Here is a 22,050-nt window from a genome sequence, read left to right as displayed (position 1 = left end):
GTAGTTGAGGGTTGCGGTTTGATTGGGCTTGATTCGTAATGTTGTTTAAACCAGTGTTTGATTTTTAAGTCAAGGACCCCCAAATTATTATTATATTTTTCTGCAGACCCCCATCTGAAAACATTTTATGCCAGTGTGCCCCATAGTCCACTTGCCAGAATGTGAACCCATGGGTTCACATTTGCCTTTGCATTTCAAATAGCCTATGCATGTTATGTATTTTATGGACTTTAGGACCAGAGCTACATAACATGCATAGGCTAACATGCATTTGAAAAGGTAAATGGCGAATGTCTCGCTTCTTTTGGGCTTGTTTTCGTAGACCTGGCTGCTTGTTTCTCTCACACAATCTGGCAACACTGTCGGTGGACCGTCAGTCAGAAGATGCAGAGAAACTGAAGCCACGCAACAACAACCAACTTATTGGTAAAGAACAAACAAATGAAGCAAATCTTTACATCACACAGCTTTAATGGAACTATAATTGCAGTGCTTGCTCGGGCGAATGTTTGTTTTGCTGTTGTTTGTTAAGTTAACCGCTTATTCGGTAGCTGGTGATGCTAGCGCTGCAGCGCATGATGCTAGCTGCAGAGCAGCAGAGATGTCAACAGTTAAACAGACTCGCAGCTTGTTTGCTATTAGCTAATGACTATAAAACAGCATTGCTGATTCACGTAACTAGAAAATCAAATTAAAAGAAAAATTAACATGGAAATAAACTAAGATTAAGCATTTTAAATAACTACTTCCTCGCTAGATATGTGGATTTTGTCAATTATAATTGTGTTAATAACAAATCAGGTTAATTGTTATGGTCACCGCCACGATTGACAACAAGCAAGACTAGCAAGTACACGTTTGTGTTGGGCCCATGCGCAGTGGGGTGTCTCCTTCTAAGGGTGTCTCCTAAACTGAGCTTGTGGTCCAGACTCCAGTCTTATATTTAACTCTATGGTCCAGACGCATCCTTGTCCTTGAATATCATTGTCTTGATAATTGAATTCCTTCATATTTTGAAGGAATGTTATATTAGTATTATACTGTATATTACACAAAACCTGACTGACAAATGGGTTGATGATCAGTCCAAAATATGGGAAGTGGGGAAAGCCACCATGTCTAGATCTAGAATAGATGATCCTAGTGATACTATAGGGAACTATCACCTACTTATCTTGCCTGATCCACAGCTTGCCAGCCAATGAGCAAGGGTCTTGGTTGTTCGTTCACCCCTATCAGCAGAATGTCCCTGAATCTAGTGAAGCATTACCAAGAATTATCAAGGCAGGTTTGTTATTATTTAAAGAATACCCCCCTACACACAAAAGTTAGTGCAAAAGAAAAGGGACAACTTATTTACAGATATTTACGAGTCCATATCTAGACAACTATATCATATTTTGTGATTACGTTGTTTTACAATGTTGTAGTGGTCGTATTTGAGCATGCAGGCAGGCTCTATTATGTCAGCACTTGCGCAAGGCAAGGGGCCTGAGTTCGGATCCGGGATAAAACGGGAAAGTTACAGAGGGTGGCTTAAAAATAAGAAGTTCTGAAAAGTTGACTGTACAGGTAGCAGAATGGAACTGCAGTGCAAAGTAATGACATCACAAGTGTATATAGCTACTGTACTGACTACCTGATATTGGCCTATTAATGTACATACTGACTGGTGCTGGAAATGGAGACTGGAAGCAAACCAGGACAAAACCCAAATAGTACACTTTAGACAGAAAACAATACACAGAAGTTCAGTTGTGTTTAATTTGGGGTCAATAGGGTTGTCTTATACTTAGATGAGCACATGACATTTAATGATGCTGTCAATATCCTAGCTCAGTCAGCGGGCAGGGCACTAGGCTCTGTCATGAACAAAGTTAAACACTGGACATTTAATCAATGCTTACACACAACTTTACGAATCAGGCGTATGTCCGGTGTCTGACTATGCTTCTGGTGTTTGGGGTTGCCGAGAATATGCGAGCTGTAACAACGTGCACCATAGAGCTATTAGATCCTTTCTGGGAGTCCATAAACTGACTCCATTGCTAGCAATTAACGGGGATATGGGATGGGAACCTCCAAGCATCAGACACAAATGCGAAATGATACGGCTATGGAATAGACTTGTGAAGATGTCTGAGGAGAGACTCACCAAAAAGATCTTTAACTGGGATCTTAGAGGTGGTCACCCCTGGACAAATGAACTGAGAAGTTTACTTTATTCAAATGATTTGTTTTTTATTTTTCAAAATAATAACAAATACAGAAGAAAAGAAATACAATGTTCTCCAGGTACAAAGAAAACTGGTGTAGGGACCTATGGTACAAACCTAAGTTGCGAACCTACTGCCTTATAAAGGAGATATACACTGTAGAACCTTATGAGAAGTATAATTTAAACAAAAGGCAACGATCTCTTTGTGCTCAAATAAGGTCAGGAACATTACCATTAGCACTGGAGACTGGCAGGTTTAATGCCACCCCTGAAGATGAGAGATATTGTCTGTTCTGTGATCTAGATGAAATTGAAAACGAAGTTCACTTTTTGTTTTACTGCTCTAAATACGATGACTTAAGTTAATAAGATGTCTTCTATATGTGGGGATTTCCTAGATTTAAATGACTATGTAAAAATGGAGATATGTTTTGCCAAAGGGACTTTCGTTGTAGCAGATTTTATTTGTCAAGCTTGGGAAAGAAGACAGAGTACTCTGTATACATCTGAGGTGTAATATAATGAATTATGTAATGTAAACATGCTGTAAAATGCATAAATTATGTAATGTAAAACATGCTGTAATTGTCTCCACCAGGCCGAAGGCATGGGGGGAGAGTATGTTTTGCACTCCGTCCGTCCGTGTGTCCGTCCGTCCGTCCGTCCGTGTGTGTGTCCGTCCGTGTGTCCGTGAGCAGCTAATCTCGGCCACCGTTAACCCGGTCGATGCCAAAGTTTGCACACACACTCCCTGGATGCCAACGATGAACCTCTGCTTTCCAGAACGGCCTGTTATAGCGCCACCAGGAGGCCGCTTTGTGCAAAACTAGTTTTTGCACAGTACACCTACAGATTTTGTCCCAACATCACGCAAATTGGTACACAGTCTCTCTAGCCATTCAACGAAACCGGTCTTTCACATTTCTCACACTCCATCCTGATTGGTTAAGATTGGCTTCCAAAGTTCACAGGAGTGCTCAGTTTCAAACAAAATGCTGCAAATCATGAACACATCGCGTGATTTCCGTGAAATTGTGCACCCACATTCCCACTAGGCCGAGGACAAAATGCCACATGAACAATTTCAACTCAGCCTCAAGGTGGCGCTATAACTGGCCGAAAAGTGTTTTTACCTCTAACTGCACGGATCTGTGGATAGCTTTGTATGCCAACTCCCTAGAGGCCAAGGAAAAACCTTTGTCTGGAATTTTTCACATCTGCTCTTTATAGCGCCACCAGGAGGCCGACATATGTAAAACACATTTTCTATTATTACTCCTTCAGAGTTTATCCAAATTTCACGCAAATCGGTACACATGATCTCCATAGTCATGTGATCAAGACAGGTTTGTTTGATTTCTCATATTCCATCCTGATTGGCCACGATTGGCTCCTACACTTTTCAGGAGTAGCCCGCTTTGTACAAATCGCCACAACTCCTCAACGCAGCGTCCGATTGCGATTAAACTGTGCATGCATATTCCCACTAGGCTGAGGAAGAATCCTGGTGGAGACCTGTGCCCAGAAGGGCACTTTTTCTAGTTGCAAATGTGAAATGGTGTCTTATAAACCCATGAGGGTTGGGCACAAGGTGTGCATGACACAAAAATAAATAAACAATCGATCAATCAATCATATGGCAATCAAAACCAAATATATTCTGGAACCCTAGTTTAACTTTTTACTGCTGCAGTGTTAACAGTTAAATGTAATGCATTATTTGTGCAATAACAATAAGACGTGTCTCTGTATTATACAGAGCTTGGGGCAGATTAATTGGATAGATCTTCCACCCCTGATGTCACAGACTTCAGTATTTGATATGTGGGGGCAGGGCAGGTTTATCTGGTCAAACACAGATTTCCAAAATGTATACAATCCATACTATATGCCTTTATCTTTGACCTTATTTGAAATATCCTACATTTACATACAATTAGTCAATTCAAAATTAAAGTCTGCACACTGTGGTGTAAAGGCTCCTAGTCGACTTCAGAATTGTTATACCGGTAGTCAAAAATGTTAACAAATAAAAGCCCTTTTTAAGCCACAGGGTGCAAACTTCAAATTTGAATTGCCCTCCCGTGAATGGTGTCCATTTCTCTAAGCCAGCCTGTGCGTTTCTTTCATTCTCTCTCCTTTCTGTCTCTCATTTTGTTTCCTCCAGGTTGAATTGGCCGTGGTTGGTCAGCCGCTTGGGGGGGTGTAGGGGGGGTGCGTGGTCCCAGCGGTGGGTAAACCCAGCGGGCGGTGCGGTGCGGTAGCGGGACGGCAGTTTGACGGGTGGGCAGTGATGAGCGGGAAGAGCCTCCTGCTGAAGGTCATTCTACTGGGTGACGGCGGCGTGGGGAAGTCGTCCCTGATGAACCGCTACGTCACCGACCGCTTCGACTCGCAGTCCTTCCACACCATCGGCGTGGAGTTCCTCAACCGCGACCTGGAGGTAGGCCGACCAGTAGAACCCGTCAGTTATTACGTAATCCACAGGCGATCGCAATTCTTTTTTAAAAACATTAAAACAGTTTGACTGATTTAAACGCGTAACCCGCATTTTAATCAAATACCCTACGCTGCCGAGATTGTTGTATTACCTTTAGAGCATACGCTGAATTATTTGGGCTTTTGATCCGGCGATAAAAGGTCCCTCGATTTGTTATGATCCGATCGCACCACCCGCCATCTTGGCTGGTGACGCGATCACAGCACAAGAGCCTCCTCCATGAGGAGTTGTCCATTAATTTGCATTGGCCTCAATTTCCCAGAAGCCCTAGCAGCCCACAGCATGTGTTGATTTCCGGTTTTGTCATCAAAACGAAACCATCTAGTCTATCTCCGCGGCAAAGATAGAGTTTCTTTTTATTTATTACAATACGGCGGATTAAACACATAAAACAAAAGGCGGGAATGTCGTAAATAGCAGCGCCAGTAACCTGGATTAAACAATTCCTGGCAGGCAAACTGTTTTTAAAACCAGGAAAGCATCGATGTCATTTTATTTAGCCAATTTCTTGTTTAGAAAAGCTTCAAATTCAAAGATTCTTACATTTGTGTAAAACACCGCTAACCGCAATTATTCGTACGATAAATTAATCGTCAACTAAAAATGTCCCGACGGCGACAACCCTACAGGTGGACGGGCGGCTGGTCACGCTGCAGATCTGGGACACGGCGGGCCAGGAGCGCTTCAAGTCGCTGCGCACGCCCTTCTACCGCGGCGCAGACTGCTGCCTGCTCACCTTCGCCGTGGACGACCTGCAGAGCTTCCAGAACCTGGGCTGCTGGAAGAAGGAGTTCATGTTCTACTCGGACGTCAAGGACCCCGAGCGCTTCCCCTTCGTGGTGCTGGGCAACAAGGTGGACATGGGGGAGGAGGAGCGCGAGGTGGGCGCCGAGGAGGCGCGCGCCTGGTGCGAGGAGAGCGGCTGCTGTCCCTACTTCGAGACCAGTGCCAAGGACGACACCAATGTGACGGCGGCCTTCGAGGCGGCCGTCCGCGAGGTGCTGGCCGCCGAGGACCAGATGGACCATGCGCTGCTCAGCAGCACCATCGACCTCCACGGCAACCGCAAACCCTCCCGCTCGTCCTGCTGCTGATTAGGGTTCTCAACGGGCCTGAAAATTAAGGCCCGGCCCAAACAATTACCATACTTCTAGGCCGAAAAACCCAAAATGTCATTATGCGCTTAATGTCCTCAAAGTCACGCATCCAACAAGCTTTTAACTGAGCAGATTGGACCTTCCGTTCCAGAGATATTGGCCACAACCAAACGGCCACATTCGCCGATTTACTTTTAATAACACAGGCTAGGAAGGTCGGATGGCGTCAAACTAGATACCTGAGTAAAGTTACTTTGCGCTGCATCCAACACATCCAACTTGCATTTCCGTCAGCCTCACCGTTAAGCCGCTAGGGGCAGTTCAAATTTAATTTAGGAGGATAGTAGATTTTTTTAGTCGGGCTCGGCCCGACTAATTATATATTTTGGGTCCAGCCCTACATCGGATATGGTTGCTTTCGGGACGGAATTTGAGAACTCTACTGCTGCTGATCGGTCCCAGTGGTGGGGGGGGGGGGGGAAGGGGATCTGCGGTGTCATTTCTGGTTGATGCTGAGATGTGGCGGCCGCACGAGCCTGCTGAGGGTTTGGTGTCTTCTTTTGGTACGAGCTGCTGAGAACAGAATCCCTGGACTGAACCACGTTGTGGATTTAAACGATGGTGTCAAATGGTCCGCCGGTGATGAGTTGGTCGGATTATGAAAACGGCCGTGGCACGGTACGTCGCACGGAACAGGCACTCACTCGGTTTCACTTCTTTAACTGCTTCCAGCAGTGTTGCACAAGAAAATTGTCACTCTTTTTTGCCAGCTTAAGCTCTTGTCTGTCTGTGTGTGTATGTGTGTGTGGGCGGGAGTGTTATTAATGTCCTCAAGTAATTTTAATGTCCCATTTAACCTCGTGGACCAGAGAATATTGTCCACGGTGCCCCAGTCATCTCTCTTAAGAGCACAGTACACTTGTAGCACAGAAAGCCTAGTCCTCGTATTGTTTTAACTGCCGAGCTGCCTGATTCTTGTAGTGTTTCAGCGGTACTCTAAGCACGCCATTAATTTATCTCGTAGTGAATCTGTCAGCCATGGCTGCAGGGCTAATGGAATCCAATACAGGCCCACAAACACTGCCCGTAAGTGACGCGTATAAGTTCCTGTTCCCATCAGGCGTTGAGCTCCTTAAGAGCTGACTGCATCAGTGTAATGGCGAACGCGCATCAAGGAGGCACCGGCGAGACGATAAACAATTTGTGGTACGTGAAAGGGAAGATGGCGGCAGTGGTACCTTTTGCCTGTTAAAAGGGATAGGAATTGTGAGCTGTCACGATGGTGTGGCTGGTACAAACTGCTGTGGTGGTCCTCTTATTCGTTTGCTCATTAAGTGTTTATTGCCACCCAGCTGCTCCGGAGAATGATTTTCACCCGAAGAGTTAGAGCTCACACGAGACCTGCAGTATTGGGCCATTGCTGTTTCACTCAACCCCCCTAGTTATGGTACTTATCAGAGGGGGCCTGTTTACTACTGATTCACAATCAATTAACCACTTGGAGCTCTGTCTTATGTTTCGTTGGTACGACGGTGGCGCGCCGTACCAACGATTGTAGATCAGCTATTTTTTGTGTTTGCATATGTCATGCCCAAAACAGTCCAGGTTGAAAGTGGTTAAAATTATTAACCAATAATAATAATATAGTGAGGCCTGTTGTTGCTTGTGAAGCATATCGCCTGTCTTCTACAAATTACAATTAATCTGTATTCCTACAGGTGACTTTTATTGTCTGCTCTTTTTAAAGTGTTATTAATAAGCGGGGGTGTGTTTATTTTATTTTATGATGAACTTCATGGCACATTCATATTCCCGTCAGTTTGTCTTCTAATTCCTTTTGACCAGATGTCTCCGTTCCAGTTCTCAAGCTTTGCCTGTTTTCTCTGCTTTAACTCATTCTGACCTGAGATCAGATTCATACGAGGTTTCCACTGGACACACACTGGTCTGATTAACCCATTCTGACCTGAGATCAGATTAAAAAAATGTCAGTCGTTTTTTTAGATTTTTCAAAAATAGCAGACCTACAAGCTCGTATCGCGCCACTCGGTGGCGCGATATGAGCTTGTAGATCTGCTATTTTTCAATAGCTAAAGCACAACATGATGCTGACACCAAAATGGGTGCCCGGTCAGAATGGGTTAATATTTAACAGTTACATTATGCCGTGTACGATCCGTTGCCTAGCTCATTCGGTCTCATTTGTATGGAAATGGCCAGAGTCCTAATACAATTATACCTTAACATGTGGACTGTTTGTTCCATTTCCTCCGTGTCCATGTGCAGGTCAGTAAAACAAACAAGGCAGTGAGTATTACTATAATAAAAATACCCTGTACTGTATGCTGGGGAGCATTCAGGTCAACGACGACTGGTACTACTTATCTTTATCATACAGATTTACATAGGCGCTAAAGTGCCACAGGAACAGGCTGGAGGTCACTGCTGTAAAGAACCTTTTACTGCTGTAGGCTGGAGGTCACTGCTGTAAAGAACCTGAAGGCTTCAGGATTCTAACATGGCTGATGTGTGACGAGACTCGCTCTTTCCCGGAACTTCCTACGGCTGTGGTTTTGAGGTTATTCTGTGAGGTTATGGTTAGGCATAGTGTTTGTAAGGTTAGGCATATAACCACGCCCATCAGGCAGAAATCTCTGGGAAAGAGGTAGTCCCGATGTGCGACACCTCAGACTGGTATTATTAACCACTTAGACCCTCTAGTCTAGACTTAAGATAAAACTGTACTTGGACTGTGTTCCCCCCCCCCCCCTGTCTACACCGAATCTCTTTGCCAAAAATAGGCGATCTACAAGCTCACGATGCAATGCGGTGTAAGCTTGTATGTCAATTTTTTTGGCAGATGTTCCCCCCAGAATAGGAATACTGGGGTTCAAGTGCTTAACATTAACCATTTGAGCCCTATGTAGTATGCACTTTGTTGTACAACAAATAAGGAAAACTAGCCCAATTTGAGATTTGGCGTCTACAATTTAACATGGTCCAACATAGAGACGCAAGGGATTAAGTGGTTAAATGTTGTTTTCCATAGTATTTTGGTAATGTGTCTACCAAAAAGCCACTTCAGTTTTTATTTCTATTCGTTGTGTTTACGGATGTGTTCATACTTGTTTTTAGTCTCATATGATCTCGAAGAGTCTGAGGTCAGATTATATCTGCCTTTTGAAATCGAATTGTATTCATTAGGACTTCACTGTGAAAGTGGAAGCAACCGTTGTCAGTTACTTGTATTCTGGTTCTTCAAGGCCATTTTAGAGTGGCCTTATTGGGTCCATAAGTGTTCCTATGAATGGTTTTCATAAAGTGTTTTGAGTCGAGGTACCCACATTGTAAGGATCTGATAACTGTGAACTCAGCTGGGCATTTGATCAGGAAATGGCTGTTCGCCTGCATTCATCATTCTGGAGGGAAAATGAGGGCTGAACGTTGATCTTATTTGTGTTAATTTTGTTACCGTGTCATACAGACTACTACTATTGTTTCCTTGCTGTCGAAGATGTAGCTTTAAAGCATTTGTTTGACCTAGTCATGTTAACATGATGCCTGAGAATCTGTACAATAAGCTATGTATTTACCTTTGTTGCTCTCTAATCTGACTAACCAAATCACAATGTCAGATGATTTGTTTTAGACAAATGTTTCTCACTAATTTCAAAGAATGTAAGACAAAACCCCTACATACTTTGGCCTAATCACTCTAATGGCTTATACATTTACAAAAGGCATTTATTTAGTGAATGCTGTATACAACTATAAACTGACCCTAACCCAGTAACCCACCCCAGTGTTTCCCCCCCTGATCATTGTGCTTGAAGTGGTACGAGAGGAAAGCTGCATCCCTTTATTATGTTATTGATCCGATATGGATCTTTCTTTCCTCGTTTTGCACTACGGAGGATAAGACTTGGTTGTGTTTACAGACCGGTGTATCAATACTGTACGACAAATAAAACATGCAACGTACCAAATGTCTGTGGGTTTTGTGCTTACAACAGCATGACTTCATATAACACTTTTGCTAACACTGTCTTTATTTGACCAATCAGGCCTATAGGCAGAGAAAAAAAAAGTTTACTCAGAATGGTAATGACAAAGTCTTTGCGGATATTGTACATCAGTCTGTGTCCTCTGATATGGTTTGACTTTGAGTAGATACTAGCTAACAATGGAGGAAAGGAAAATCTCAAATACAGCACAGTATCTTGGGAAGAAAGCTCTAATAATATTCATGGGGCTTAATTAAAAAAACTAAAATAAACAAACAGGAGACAAAAGTTCCTAACTGCCTTGGGATAATCCTACAACTTCACATCAGAAGACAATTAAAAAAAATGGTCAACGGAAAAATGAAATGAGTAACTGGTGCACAACAAAATATACTATACATACCACTAGCTGTTTCAAAATAGGGTTCAGGGACCACCAGGGGTCCAGGTGGACCTTTCAGAGTGCACAAATAAAACCAAATCATTTGGTATTTGGTTCCATTTGTGCACTCCCGGGGATAACCCAACTCCAGAGTTCTACCTGTAAGGGTCCACTTGGACTGCTGGTGGTCCGTAGAGCAGACATTGAGAACCAGTGCACTATACTACTGTGCTCAAAGCAATAATACTCTGGCTGCATTTGAATGGCTCTCAAACTCAGGCCTCACTCACACCTTTCAATCTAGCATACAACATTGATGCATGCTAGATGTAAGCAAGATGTAAGTGTCATGGCCGCCCCAATGCATTTCCAATGGAAGTCACATGGTTTGATACAACATTTTGGACTACAAGCTGTTGTATGGCTTTCGGCTGTGTTTCGACTGCCCCCCCTCCCCCTCATACAACACAAATGTGTCAAACCATGTGACTTCCATTGGAAATGCATTGGGGCAAGATGTATCACACCCTTTGTATACAACAATCAGTCTGTTGCGAAGGTGTGAGTGAGGCCTCAGTCCCGTTTGTCGGACTCCAGACTCAAGATGGAGGGTGACACGAGTTCAAAAGAGTGAGTGAGAGCTTCGGAGGAGGAGGGTGGTGTCAGGTAGCAGTGCAGGGGCACAGGGTAGGCCGGGTAGGGAGAGCGGAGGGCCCCTCCTCGCTCGCTCTGCGGGCTTCCATACAGCGCCCAGACCTTCCTGTGCTCCTTGGCCGCTCGCTTCCTCCGTACCTTCAGATGCACATGGCCGGCTGCCAGCTGAATGCAACTGTGCACCTGTTGGACGAGAAAAGAAAAGGAGAGACTGCACAGCACCAGTGGTGACCAAGCACATTTGCTGAATTATTCGTGGTACTTTTTACTGCACTTTGAGTAAAGAGTCAGTACTTTCTACTTCTACTCCACTGGAGGTAGCTGTAGCACGTAGATCTGCTACCTTTGAAAATGTTTGGACAATTTCAAACATTCGAGTGCTTTTACTTTTGGTACTGCAATTACGTTTGTACTCTTACTCATCTCTCAAAATGTTGAGTCCTGTAATTTTTATAATGTAGTATTGCTACTTTAGTAAATCTTCAAGTACTTCTTCCACCACTGCACAACACAGAGTCCCCCAAACACATGGCTCTGAGCCAGAGATGGCTTTTCTGTTTATTAACACTGCCAACCCACAGGCACCCACGCTGGCACAGAATACACACAAGCAAAACAAACAAACAAAAAAAGACTGCATATGTCTGGAGGCACAGCATAAATACCAACAAAGATCAATCTTTTTAGTATCAACGATTTATCAAACGCATTTAAAAATGCTTAACACGCTGCCAACCGGCGATTCACAGTTACCGACCCTCGCCGCAGGGTGAGGTTTTCACCAAATTGAATAATCTACTTAATCTACAATTGTTAATACATTTTTATCTACATAAAGTTTTTTTTAAAGTGTTATACAATAACTACCCCGAAAAATTCCTAAGAGAATTAGACTAAACAGAGCAGCCCTATCTCTGTCAGCAAAGCGCAGCCATGCATGCAACAGCAGGGGGAGTCACATTGCACTGGTGGCTTTTAGGTCAATTAACACAAGGCTGATAGATAAGGACCACTTTAGCCATCTCTGAATTATGAGAGAACCAATTTCAGACCATTCTAGATCAATATAAACTAATTAAACGAGGAAGTCCCCTTTGTCAGAAAGAAACCAATTAGAAACGAATATAAAAAATTCATTCCTCTCAATCCGAGGCTCACTTTAACCACTGAATCTAGCTCATGGGTAAACTCGCGTGACGCGTCGATGCGATGCGTCATGGCCTTGCAGGTCTTCTATTTTCAACCAATTTTTGCATTGAATGACATGCCCAAAACAGGGACACCAAGGCGAAAGTGGTTTTAGTTGTCATGAAGCAGTATGCATGGTTTTGTTTGTTGTTTATTTGGGGGGAGGGCTGCTGTCACAGGTTTGTATTGAACCTTGAGACTTAACACCCTCTTTGTCCTTCTCCCTTGACATGCGATATGACCCCTGGGACAGCTCCCCCTCAAAGCGGGCCATTGTTGAGGCTTTTCTCATGCCCGTGAGAAATAGTCCTGAGGTCAGAGTGACACTGCAAAAGCACGGCAGTCTGCCACCATAGCAACCAGATGTGAGGGATGGTAGCCATGGTGATCATAATCCCACCCAAACCCCCCCTCCCTCCCTCCCTGCATCCGCCCCCAAATGCCTCGAGCTGTGCATGAGTTTCAAAAATAAATTGGTTCTTTTAACGCCCCACCTGTGTTATTTTGTTAGGAGACTGTTATGTTTGTTTGGACTGACAGAAAGCTCAAATATATACTAACCTCATATTTACAAACATTTTGGTAAAAAAAAAAGAAATAAAAAAAAGCCAAAGGCCCAAAAGCAGCACACCATGAAAATACTGTAAAAATAAAAACAAACGTGGTAATCTTGGCATTTCAACATCGTTCCACAAAAACTAAACAAACTGTGCTAAGAAAATAGAAAGTTAAAGGGCAATCTTGTGGGGAAAAGGGAGAGCATGGTGATGATGAAAGTCAACAGCACAGGAAAGACAGTAAACAGGAAGTGGTGGTGTTGTTGTCCCTTTGGGTCCCTGTGTGTTTGATGTGCAGTAGTGACGGACGCAGTGAACAGGAAGCTGCTGAGCCTAACACCGTGCCCCTACGCCCTTTCTGCCCAGAATTCGCAGCACTGCAAAGTTATAGGTGGTCGACACGATATAGGTCAGCTATGGAGAGAGAGAGAGAGAGAGAGAGAGATGTAGAAAACAAGACAGTAAATAAGACAATTCGTCCACTAATATCAATTTAGACATCAGATTCTTTCCATACAACGGCTTTTGTAATAGAGCGTGAAGGTCTAATGGCCACAACATCCACCTGGCTGGAGAACCATCAGCAGTTATTAATAATAGGGCTCGTCCAGAGAAAGCGTTTCATGTCACCTGCGTTATTAGCGCAAACCGCCTAGCTATAATGATGGTAAATACAGACTTCTCAGGGTTGTGCTATTCAAAGTTCAAAGTCAGGCCCTAAACCTAAATGACCACATTGACAGACACAGGTCAGGCGGATCAAATGTGACATCGATGAGCAGCTCCTCTCCAAAACCTGAACCATTTTCAGCTTGAAGCGTTATAAAAACACCATGGAAGAGGAGCGCTCCTGCGTTTTTTATCCTATAGAGCGCAGCAGTCGTGACGTCACTCGCTCATCCCCTGTTTAATGGAAGTAATTTATCTATGGAGAATAACATGGGGTCATCTCAAAATCGTTTCATATAAGCATTGTGGTCCAAAAATAAACAAGCTGTCTCTGCGTTATTGTCAGGGAGGTGTCTGTATCGTTTGCGACAGTCAGTCACTCATATATAAGTGACTGACTGTCTGTTTCTAGTGAAAATGTAACTAATTCAGCAGCAGTAAAAATTGAGTTCTCTCTCAGTCAGTTGATTCTTCATATCCATATGAGTGAAACGGCCGGGATGACATGTTTATTTTTCAAACACAGTTAAAATCCCACTATGGGGATTACAATGCAAATAAAAAGTACATGAACCCGTTGATTCGCGCCCTCTACCGATATTGTCGTCAGACTTGAGTCTATATGCATTATAGAAAGGCACTGGCAAGCAGGCATTGGCAGCTAAAAAAAAAGAACGTTCTGTGGTCACGGCCCCCTAAGCTGTTTGCATCAGCTGAGATGAGGAACAGAGACCGATGGTGTGGAGCTCATCAGCAATGCAGGCCGGAGATGCCTCTCCGCCCACACATTGAACGTCACTCGGTCACACGGGCCACAACACCATTGTACCCTGGGACCGGTGCTGCTGAGCCAGTGGCCACACTGGCCCTGGGCCTAAAGCCAGAGTCACTCACCAGTGCCAGCAAAGTGACGCCCGCGCCGGCGAACGCAGCAACATACAGGTCGTAGGTCATTCGGTACTGTACGGGGAAAGAGATTCAAGGGTCAGTGACGGCAAAGACGACCGCTTGGCTTTATGTCACGTTAGGTTGATGTCAGAACGTCTTGCTCACCTCTCTGGTCTTGCAGATTTTAGACAGGACCATTCCACAAGCTTTCCCTGGCACTGCTTTCCAAGGCAGTAGTCCTGTATATAAAAAAAAGTCACCACTTATAATCTCCATCTCTTAACAACATGAACTCTGGCATCCCCGTTTTGGGCATGTCATTAAGGGGGAAAGATCTCAAAATTAGCCCATCTAACAATTTTCTACATATTATGCTGGTGTTAAACACAGAATAGCTGATCTGCAAGCTCAAAACATGTTGCATCGTGACCTTTGTGTAATGGCCTTGTTTGCTTCTTCATGTGATGATCTCGAACCCTTTCATTTTCCTTCGAGAGCGCAGGCTGCGTTTTTGATATGACAAAGACCAGCTAGTTCCTTTAGAGGCATACATGATTGAACCACGTCTCATTTCCCATTGATGTAGGAAGAAAGATGCCGTTTGATTCATGGATAAAAATAAACAATAGTTCATCCTTTACCACATACATGGGTAACTGGCAGCCCGGGGGCCACATGCGACCCCCACCTTCACTTTATGCGGCCCCCCAAGTCAATATCCGAATACGGATATATTATTGATTTCAGCTATTACAATTCCAAGTATGGAAACATGACCCTGTGTAAATTACTTCTAGTATTACAATGATATTGCCTTTTTTTGTCTTTTGTGTGACATGATGAGGTAGGTAGGGCATTCATTTACGAGAAAAGAGAAAAATATGCATGATAAGAGGTTTCTGCCAGACACTATATGCGATGTGGCCCTCTGGAGTGAGTGTGGAGATATATTGGCCCTCTGGAGTGAGTGTGACGATATAGTGGCCCTCTGGAGTGAGTGTGACGATATAGTGGCCCTCTGGAGTGAGTGTGACGATATAGTGGCCCTCTGGAGTGAGTGTGACGATATAGTGGCCCTCTGGAGTGAGTGTGACGATATAGTGGCCCTCTGGAGTGAGTGTGACGATATAGTGGCCCTCTGGAGTGAGTGTGGAGATATAGTGGCCCTCTGGAGTGAGTGTGGAAATATAGTGGCCCTCTGGAGTGAGTGTGGAAATATAGTGGCCTTCTCCATCATCAAAGTTTTTACCGTATTGCCTGGCATCGACACAGAGCTGGTTGATGCTGGCTGGCGTCTCCGTCAGGTCGTCGACGGTGCGGCAGGTGGCGTCCATGTTGTAGAAGAAGTAGACGGGCAGGGCGGCGAAGGCGAACACCAACAGCCACAGTACGGCCAGTATGTACGTCACCACGATGAACTGTACACACAGAGAGCAATGAAATGCCAGGGCATCACATCTGCTCTGACTCACATAGTAGGAGCCTTTATTCAGTCCAGCACACTCCCTCTTGACGGCCCACACGCCGCCCGTCACAATCACATTCTTTGCCCTAATCTCTTCTTGATGATAATAATTGTGCTTCGACATCTTCACCAACAATCAAACTCAACCTTAATTTCTCCCATCTTTTCTCCCCCCGTGAGTCATAGAGAGCGCGAGCCAGCTGTCCCCAAATATAATCTGCATTCCTAATCGTATCTAAATGCCTCGTTAGTGTTGGAGCTCGGCACCGGCCCACAGTAACGCGACACGGAGCAACTTCTCCCACGTTCTTCTTACCGAGGAGCTGAGACAGCGACCACATGCCGTGCTCCGGAACTCTCCGAAGGTGTGCCGGGTGGCGCTGGTGGTGTAGAAGCCCTCGGCCAGCAGCATGATGCAGTAGAGGAAGAAGAAGGACGCCAGGCCGTAGATGATGTACTGGAAATACTGGATGCTGGTGAGTGAGTAGGTGGAAGAACAACAAACGTGATCAAATACAGTAAATAATTTGTCAATGGGCTCTAATGCACACTTCCTTCACAGCAGGTGTTACCGATGATACTAATGAAGGCTCTGTTCCATTCTGGTCAAACAGAGTCAGGGTGCATGCTCACTGGAAACACCTTGAGGGCGTTCCAAATGGCCCCGTACGGGTCTGTAACTCTGAGTGTACAAATGGAACCAAATGTACCCTACACTCTCAGAGTTATGGGGGTCCTTGAAATTCAAAGGTTTGAGAACCACTACACTAAATGGAACAGAGCCTTAATTGTTTTATTGACTTCTTGTATCTTGTATTTTGTACTTTTTAATCCATGCTGTTTTTATATATTTTCTGTTAAGCACTTTGTGGCTTGCTCTTAAAAAGGTGCTATACAAATAAAGCTTCATTATTAGTATTATTATTATTAATTATAATTAGTATCATCAGTAACACCTGTGAAAAAAGTAGGGAAGGGGCCCGGAAGTAGGAAGAGTTTTTCCCTCCTGATCATAGGTACAGTTTACTACAGCTAGGTTTATACTCTTTTACACAGAGGTCAACAACTCAGCACCACTGAGGCTTTGTGGCTCGTTCTCAAAGGCACTTTGGCAGAATTGGAGCACTGTAGCATGTAGCGCCAGCCACCCACCCTCCATTGACCAGTTAACAACTGGAATACATGGCCTCCTGCTGTCGGTGCCGGGGAATTGAACCGAACCGGCGACCTTAGATTGGGTTCTCACTTTGGCCCCCTTTCCACCAGGGTTGAACCGGTTCAGTTACTTTTTCCCGCCTAATATTGAACCAGTTCAGAGTATTTCCACTGAAAATGAATTGGTTCAAGTTGGAACTGGAACCAAAAGATGGCCGCCGGTTCTTTGAAAGCACCATGGTTCCAAAAAGCTAGACCGGAACCAGTTCTAGAACCAAAGTTATTCTGGTGGAAAAGGGGCCTTGGTCATATAGAGGGGGTTGCAAAGAATCTAAACCACCTGAGACACTAACTGACAAGCTAGTAGTAGTACTCGTAGCCTTCGCTGGGACTGGCACCGGGGGGGGGGGTGAAAACGTGGCAGGGTCTCCTCGGCGGGCGACGAGTCGACATCCACTTACATGTAGGCGAGCATGGTGTAGTCCTGCTGGTTGCGGGCGAAGTTGTTCTCGATCAGCCTCTCCGTCTCCGTGAGAGCCTGGTGGGCGCAGCCGCAGAACAGGGCGATGCCGGAGAAAAGCAGCAGGGTGGCCACCAGCGAGCAGTAGGGCACCCCGCCCAGGCACCGCATGCAGCAGTCATAGCAACCTGCGTGAACAAACAATTAACGCCCAGTGGTATAATATAGAAAATAGAAATAGACTCGGTGCTCGACAGCCGGGAACCGGTCTAGTGTTTTGTAAAAATAATCAAAATCTACAAAGTAAGTAGTAACTAAAGTTTTCAAATAAATATATTTGGATCCGAAAGGTAGTGGCGTAGAAGTCAAAGTATTGGAAATTGGAAATACTCAAGTAAATTACAAATACCTCAACATTGTACTTAAGTAAATGTACTTAATTACTTTAGACAACACCGCCGTTAACCTGTGGAATGTCATGTGCGCACACAGTCACACAGAGGAGCATTTTCATATATTCATGTGTATACGGGGTCATGGATAACACACACACATACACACACACACACACACTATACGGGGACATGGATAATTCATATCTCTGCCTTGGCCCTGTTCCCTATGCAGTGCTTAAAAATAGATTTATTTTAAAGGGATTTCTTTTTCTGGGTTAGAGCCCCATGCGTTGAAATCAGTTTCATGCATAGAGAGGTGGGTTGGTTCCTATACTGAGCAACAGAGATTCAACAGAAGGATAATGCTCTAAGACACTACAATACTCCTTACAGCATGAGTTTATTATTAGATACTAGTGTGAGAATAAGTAAGACTATAATAGCATTTTGAACTTTATATGTTTTTGCTAAGCCTCTTTTATCCAATTCCCCCAAGCACCTCCTTCTTATTCTTTATTTTAACATGAACTATAAAATCTGTGAGTTTGACATACTACACTGATGAAGACAGCATGTTAGCATAACGATGAAGACATTGATGAAGACGTTTCGCCGTGGCGACTTGGTAAACTGTCTTTATAGAAATAAACTTGACTTTGCATAGATGGCAGCCAGAATCCAACAGACAGGAAAGGGATGAGATGATTTTGCAAGGACATTTCAAGTATTTGGCGGAGCATTTACCATGGCGCAGCCTGTAGTCTCACACATGTTCACACTAAGGTCTCGCAAATTGATACGCATTAGGCCGCAGACCAGACCATTTGAATAGATCATGTTTCAGGGATCGCTAGGATTTTTGTTGTTGGATTAGATTTTTGTGGAGGGGAAAGGAACTGGTCGGAATAACGTGTCCCTTCCACGCTATGTCCGGCCGGGGAAATTCCCCTCTGCCAGGTGAAAAGAAGCAGCTTGGACTCCTCATGCATAGAAGGAGGCATGAGGTCAGTCCGCTGCCCCCCCAGGTTGGCAGAGGAAGTGTAGCGCCCAGGATTACATTAGATAATTGGCACTGGGTGAAAAGAAAACTGGGTTACAAAATCGTGGGATAAAAATGTATAAAAAAATAAAAAGATTTTTGTACTGAATTCTAAAACATTATCTCTACACTACTAGGAGGTATAGAGGCGTCTATTTTCTGTTCACTTTTAAAAATAGATCACCTTAAAAAACTGTGAGCACAAATAATCTGACGCACGTAGTATCAGTTCTCACGCTTTACTTGATGTAAAGGGAAAAATAAATCACACCTGTGTGGTGTGAAGTGAGGCACTCTTGTCAGCATACATCATCATGCATCATCTCATACTGGCCAATCAGAATGCCTGTTGCCTGTGATTGGTTAGCTGATTTGCTCGTTTACATATGACGTAAATTTTCCATTCAATGTCAATGGCGTTTAATGTTTTGATGTTTAATTTACGTCATATTAGCGGAATTTTGACCTACTCAATGGCAAATCTTGAGACGTGTGGGGAAAAGATTTAGCGGACATTTGACCTGAATTCCCCTTTCATTGTCAATGTCAATGTCAAATCTTGAGACGTCTGGAGACAAAAGCCGTTTATAGAAGGGGCTAGCGCCCCTCAAAAATCACACCTGTGTGAAGTGAGGGCCGCTCTTATCATCATACATCATCTCATTCCGGCCAATCACAATTTACGTCCTCACTTTTGTCTTCAATGTTTGTGTTTACATAATGTTTGTGTTTACACAAACACTCAAAACTGGCCATTCATTATCAATGGCATTCAATGTTTACATAAACCCTCAAAGCTGGACATAGGAGGAGCTAGTGAGTGCCCCTCAAAAAAGTGGTGATAATACAGTACAGGTGGTAACCCTATGATATGAATATTAATTCTTCTTATCCAATAATGGGCTAACTTTGCAGTGAAATATTAGTGAAATTAAAACTATTCCTAATTTTGCTGCAGGGAACTCCCTGGAACCCCCTCAACCCATGGAGCCCTCAAGGACCCATGGAGTCCTTGAACCCCGCTTTGAGAACCACTCATATTCCGGACACCATTAAAAGGTGAAGGAACCACTACTGTACTAATAGAGGGTATGCATGTGACATCATCATACCCGGAAGTTATGCGGGAATGCCTACTAAGTGGCAAAAAAAATACTTTATGGCCTTCGAAACAGAATTTGATTGAATTAAACAACGTTAATCTCACTTTCACTCACATTCCCACTCACTTTATGCATGCGCATACCCTCTATAGTCTATACTACCAGCTGCAGAACTTGAAACACTTGAGCCCTAGCATCTGGGCGGAACATTCGCTACACAAAATATATTCATATTGGGGGGGGGGGGGGGGGGGGCATCATGGCCAAATACATTTTGAGGTCGAAAAAAATAAATCAACTCATTACGGATGGTGCTTCCAGGATCAAAGGGACTATAGCACAAGAAAGAGGAGCGATCCCAGCACTAAAAAAAGTAAAAGTAAAAAAAGAAAAAAGAGATATGAAATCAGGGTACTTTAAAGTTTAAAACGCCAACATGTTTCAGTCTTCATCAGGGCAAGTGAGATTTGGGGATCCTTGACATGAAAACTTTTGAGAACCCCCGTTTTACAAGTAATGTGTGTCAGCCAGCGGGCGGGCTGCTGTGAGTAGAGCTGTCTTGTGTGCTTGGTGCCCCCCCCCCTCGCCCCGGTCATGTGCTGTTTGAATGGATGCCAAGAAGAGCCAAGGGCATGGGGATGTGCCTGTTCTGACCCCGACTCTATTCACTGGCTGCCCAGCGTGCAGCAGAGTGTGAGAAAAGGGGGGAAGGTCACGGAGGAGAGACGCAGTGAAAAAGAGAAAGAGAGAGAAAGAGGCTGCTTTTGTGACTGCGGAGACAACGGTCTTTGTCTGGAGGCTTCGTGGGGATACAAGGGCCACCAATGTCACACACAAAGACCAGATCTGGCACCTCAATGCTGCTGTGCACACACACACACACACACACACACACACACACACACACACACACACACACACACACACACACACACACACACACACACACACACACACACACACACACACACACACACACACACACACACACACACACACACACACACACACACACACACACACACACACACACACACACACACACACACACACACACACACACACACACCCTTTTGGGAGCAACAGGAGAAGTGACATTAGGGTGGACTATGGTGAGGAGAGCTAACAATGTAAACAAACAGTGTGATTGTGTTCCATCAACATGCATGTGCAGTGCACCACACACACACACACACACACACACACACACACACACACACACACACACAGTAGTGGCATGTAGACTGGTAGTGGCTGGTACCATTAGCCTACAGTTTTGAGTTGACCCACAGATTGTGTGTGTGTGTGTGTGTGTGTGTGTGTGTGTGTGTGTGTGTGTGTGTGTGTGTGTGTGTGAGAGAGAGATTGAGAGGGGGGGGGGGGCTGATATATATATATATATATATATATATATATATATATATATATATATATATATATATATATAACAATGTATGATCAGGCTGTCATCCAGATTACATAATCACATTACACGATCGGAATCGCTTATGCCAACTGAGGTGGTGTAAAAAAGTGTTGGCAGAGCAGGACATCCATTTCATATTAATTTAGCTGTACGAAAATGTGACAAAACAAGCTAGTGAATCATGCCAATTATGCAAAAATAAATAAAACAATAAATAAAACTCAGTTCTGACGTAGCCTACTGTTCATGCTCTTGAGATACAGCCAATGCCAATCTAGTACCAATTAACTCAATGTAATGACAAATAAGACCTGGAAGCCGCAGAATAAATCAGTTTTCAAAGCGGCCTCATGCTTTATCTCTGGCAAATACAAATGTAGGCCACATTTCTTTTCCGAACAAAAATGCACAGCGGAGTCAGTGCTGCCCTTTGGAATTGAGAGAGATTGCGACTGAAAGCAAATGCGACAGGGCTCCTCTGAAAGTGGCCCTTGCCATCTCAAGCATGAAATAAATCTCATAATGCCGGGTGGAGGAGCATAGCCGATCTCCATTCTCCAGTCCAAACTCAAATACATAACTTTTGATTCAGCTGGCAGTGGCACACTCATATCGCTGTGTCATCAGAGCAAAACGTTACAAACAGAGCAGCCTATTTAGTGGGCAATCAAGTTAAACAGAAAGCCAATTAAACTAAAAGGTAGATTTTTATTAGAGGAGGACTCACCCATGTCTGGAGGTATGCGTTCAGGTTCTTGTTATACCGCTGCGTCCAACTGCAGCTGCTCCGCACACTGATGATAAATAATATGCGCAAGTCGTCTTCGGCCCCCGTATATCAATGTGAACT

At 44.2% G+C, this 22,050-nt stretch overlaps 2 protein-coding genes and 1 long non-coding RNA gene across 3 annotated transcripts; 2 read left to right on the top strand and 1 right to left on the bottom strand.

Moving 5' to 3' along the window:
* Nucleotides 1–372: 372 nt before the first annotated feature.
* On the top strand, nt 373–7,701 carry rab9b (RAB9B, member RAS oncogene family). Its single transcript, XM_083785344.1, has 3 exons — nt 373–426; nt 4,386–4,661; nt 5,348–7,701. The coding sequence occupies exons 2-3, from the start codon at nt 4,512–4,514 to the stop codon at nt 5,810–5,812; spliced, it is 615 nt and encodes a 204-aa protein (XP_083641470.1). The 5' UTR covers nt 373–426; nt 4,386–4,511; the 3' UTR covers nt 5,813–7,701.
* A 734-nt stretch (nt 7,702–8,435) lies between these two features.
* Nucleotides 8,436–9,801, top strand: LOC310873046. The gene is made up of 2 exons (XR_014570447.1): nt 8,436–8,556; nt 8,790–9,801. It is a non-coding gene; the product is annotated as an uncharacterized lncRNA (long non-coding RNA).
* Nucleotides 9,802–12,482: 2,681 nt separating this feature from the next.
* plp1a (proteolipid protein 1a) lies at nt 12,483–22,032 on the bottom strand. Its single transcript, XM_083785316.1, has 7 exons — nt 21,928–22,032; nt 17,239–17,425; nt 15,939–16,095; nt 15,407–15,575; nt 14,323–14,396; nt 14,164–14,229; nt 12,483–13,014 (listed from the first exon to the last, which is right to left on the bottom strand). The coding sequence occupies exons 1-7, from the start codon at nt 21,929–21,931 to the stop codon at nt 12,934–12,936; spliced, it is 738 nt and encodes a 245-aa protein (XP_083641442.1). The 5' UTR covers nt 21,932–22,032; the 3' UTR covers nt 12,483–12,933.
* Between the last annotated feature and the right edge of the window lie 18 nt (nt 22,033–22,050).

The sequence above is a fragment of the Protomyctophum parallelum genome (genome assembly GCF_964188405.1).
Source record: "Protomyctophum parallelum genome assembly, chromosome: 16".
NCBI lineage: Eukaryota > Metazoa > Chordata > Actinopteri > Myctophiformes > Myctophidae > Protomyctophum > Protomyctophum parallelum.
The sequence above is the reverse complement of the archived record's forward strand: the minus strand, read 5'-3'. Positions and strand labels throughout refer to the sequence as shown.

What these genes read in the sequence shown, in the direction of transcription:
- rab9b (XM_083785344.1), top strand. Translation starts at nt 4,512, where the DNA reads ATGAGCGGGAAGAGCCTCCTGCTGAAGGTCATTCTACTGGGTGACGGC. An exon ending in TCCTCAACCGCGACCTGGAG is followed by an intron (nt 4,662 to 5,347) that starts GTAGGCCGACCA and finishes ACAACCCTACAG; the next exon opens with GTGGACGGGCGGCTGGTCAC.
- plp1a (XM_083785316.1), bottom strand. An exon ending in AAATCTGCAAGACCAGAGAG is followed by an intron (nt 14,230 to 14,322) that starts GTGAGCAAGACG and finishes TTCCCCGTACAG; the next exon opens with TACCGAATGACCTACGACCT. An exon ending in GCGTCACTTTGCTGGCACTG is followed by an intron (nt 13,015 to 14,163) that starts GTGAGTGACTCT and finishes CTCTCTCCATAG; the next exon opens with CTGACCTATATCGTGTCGAC.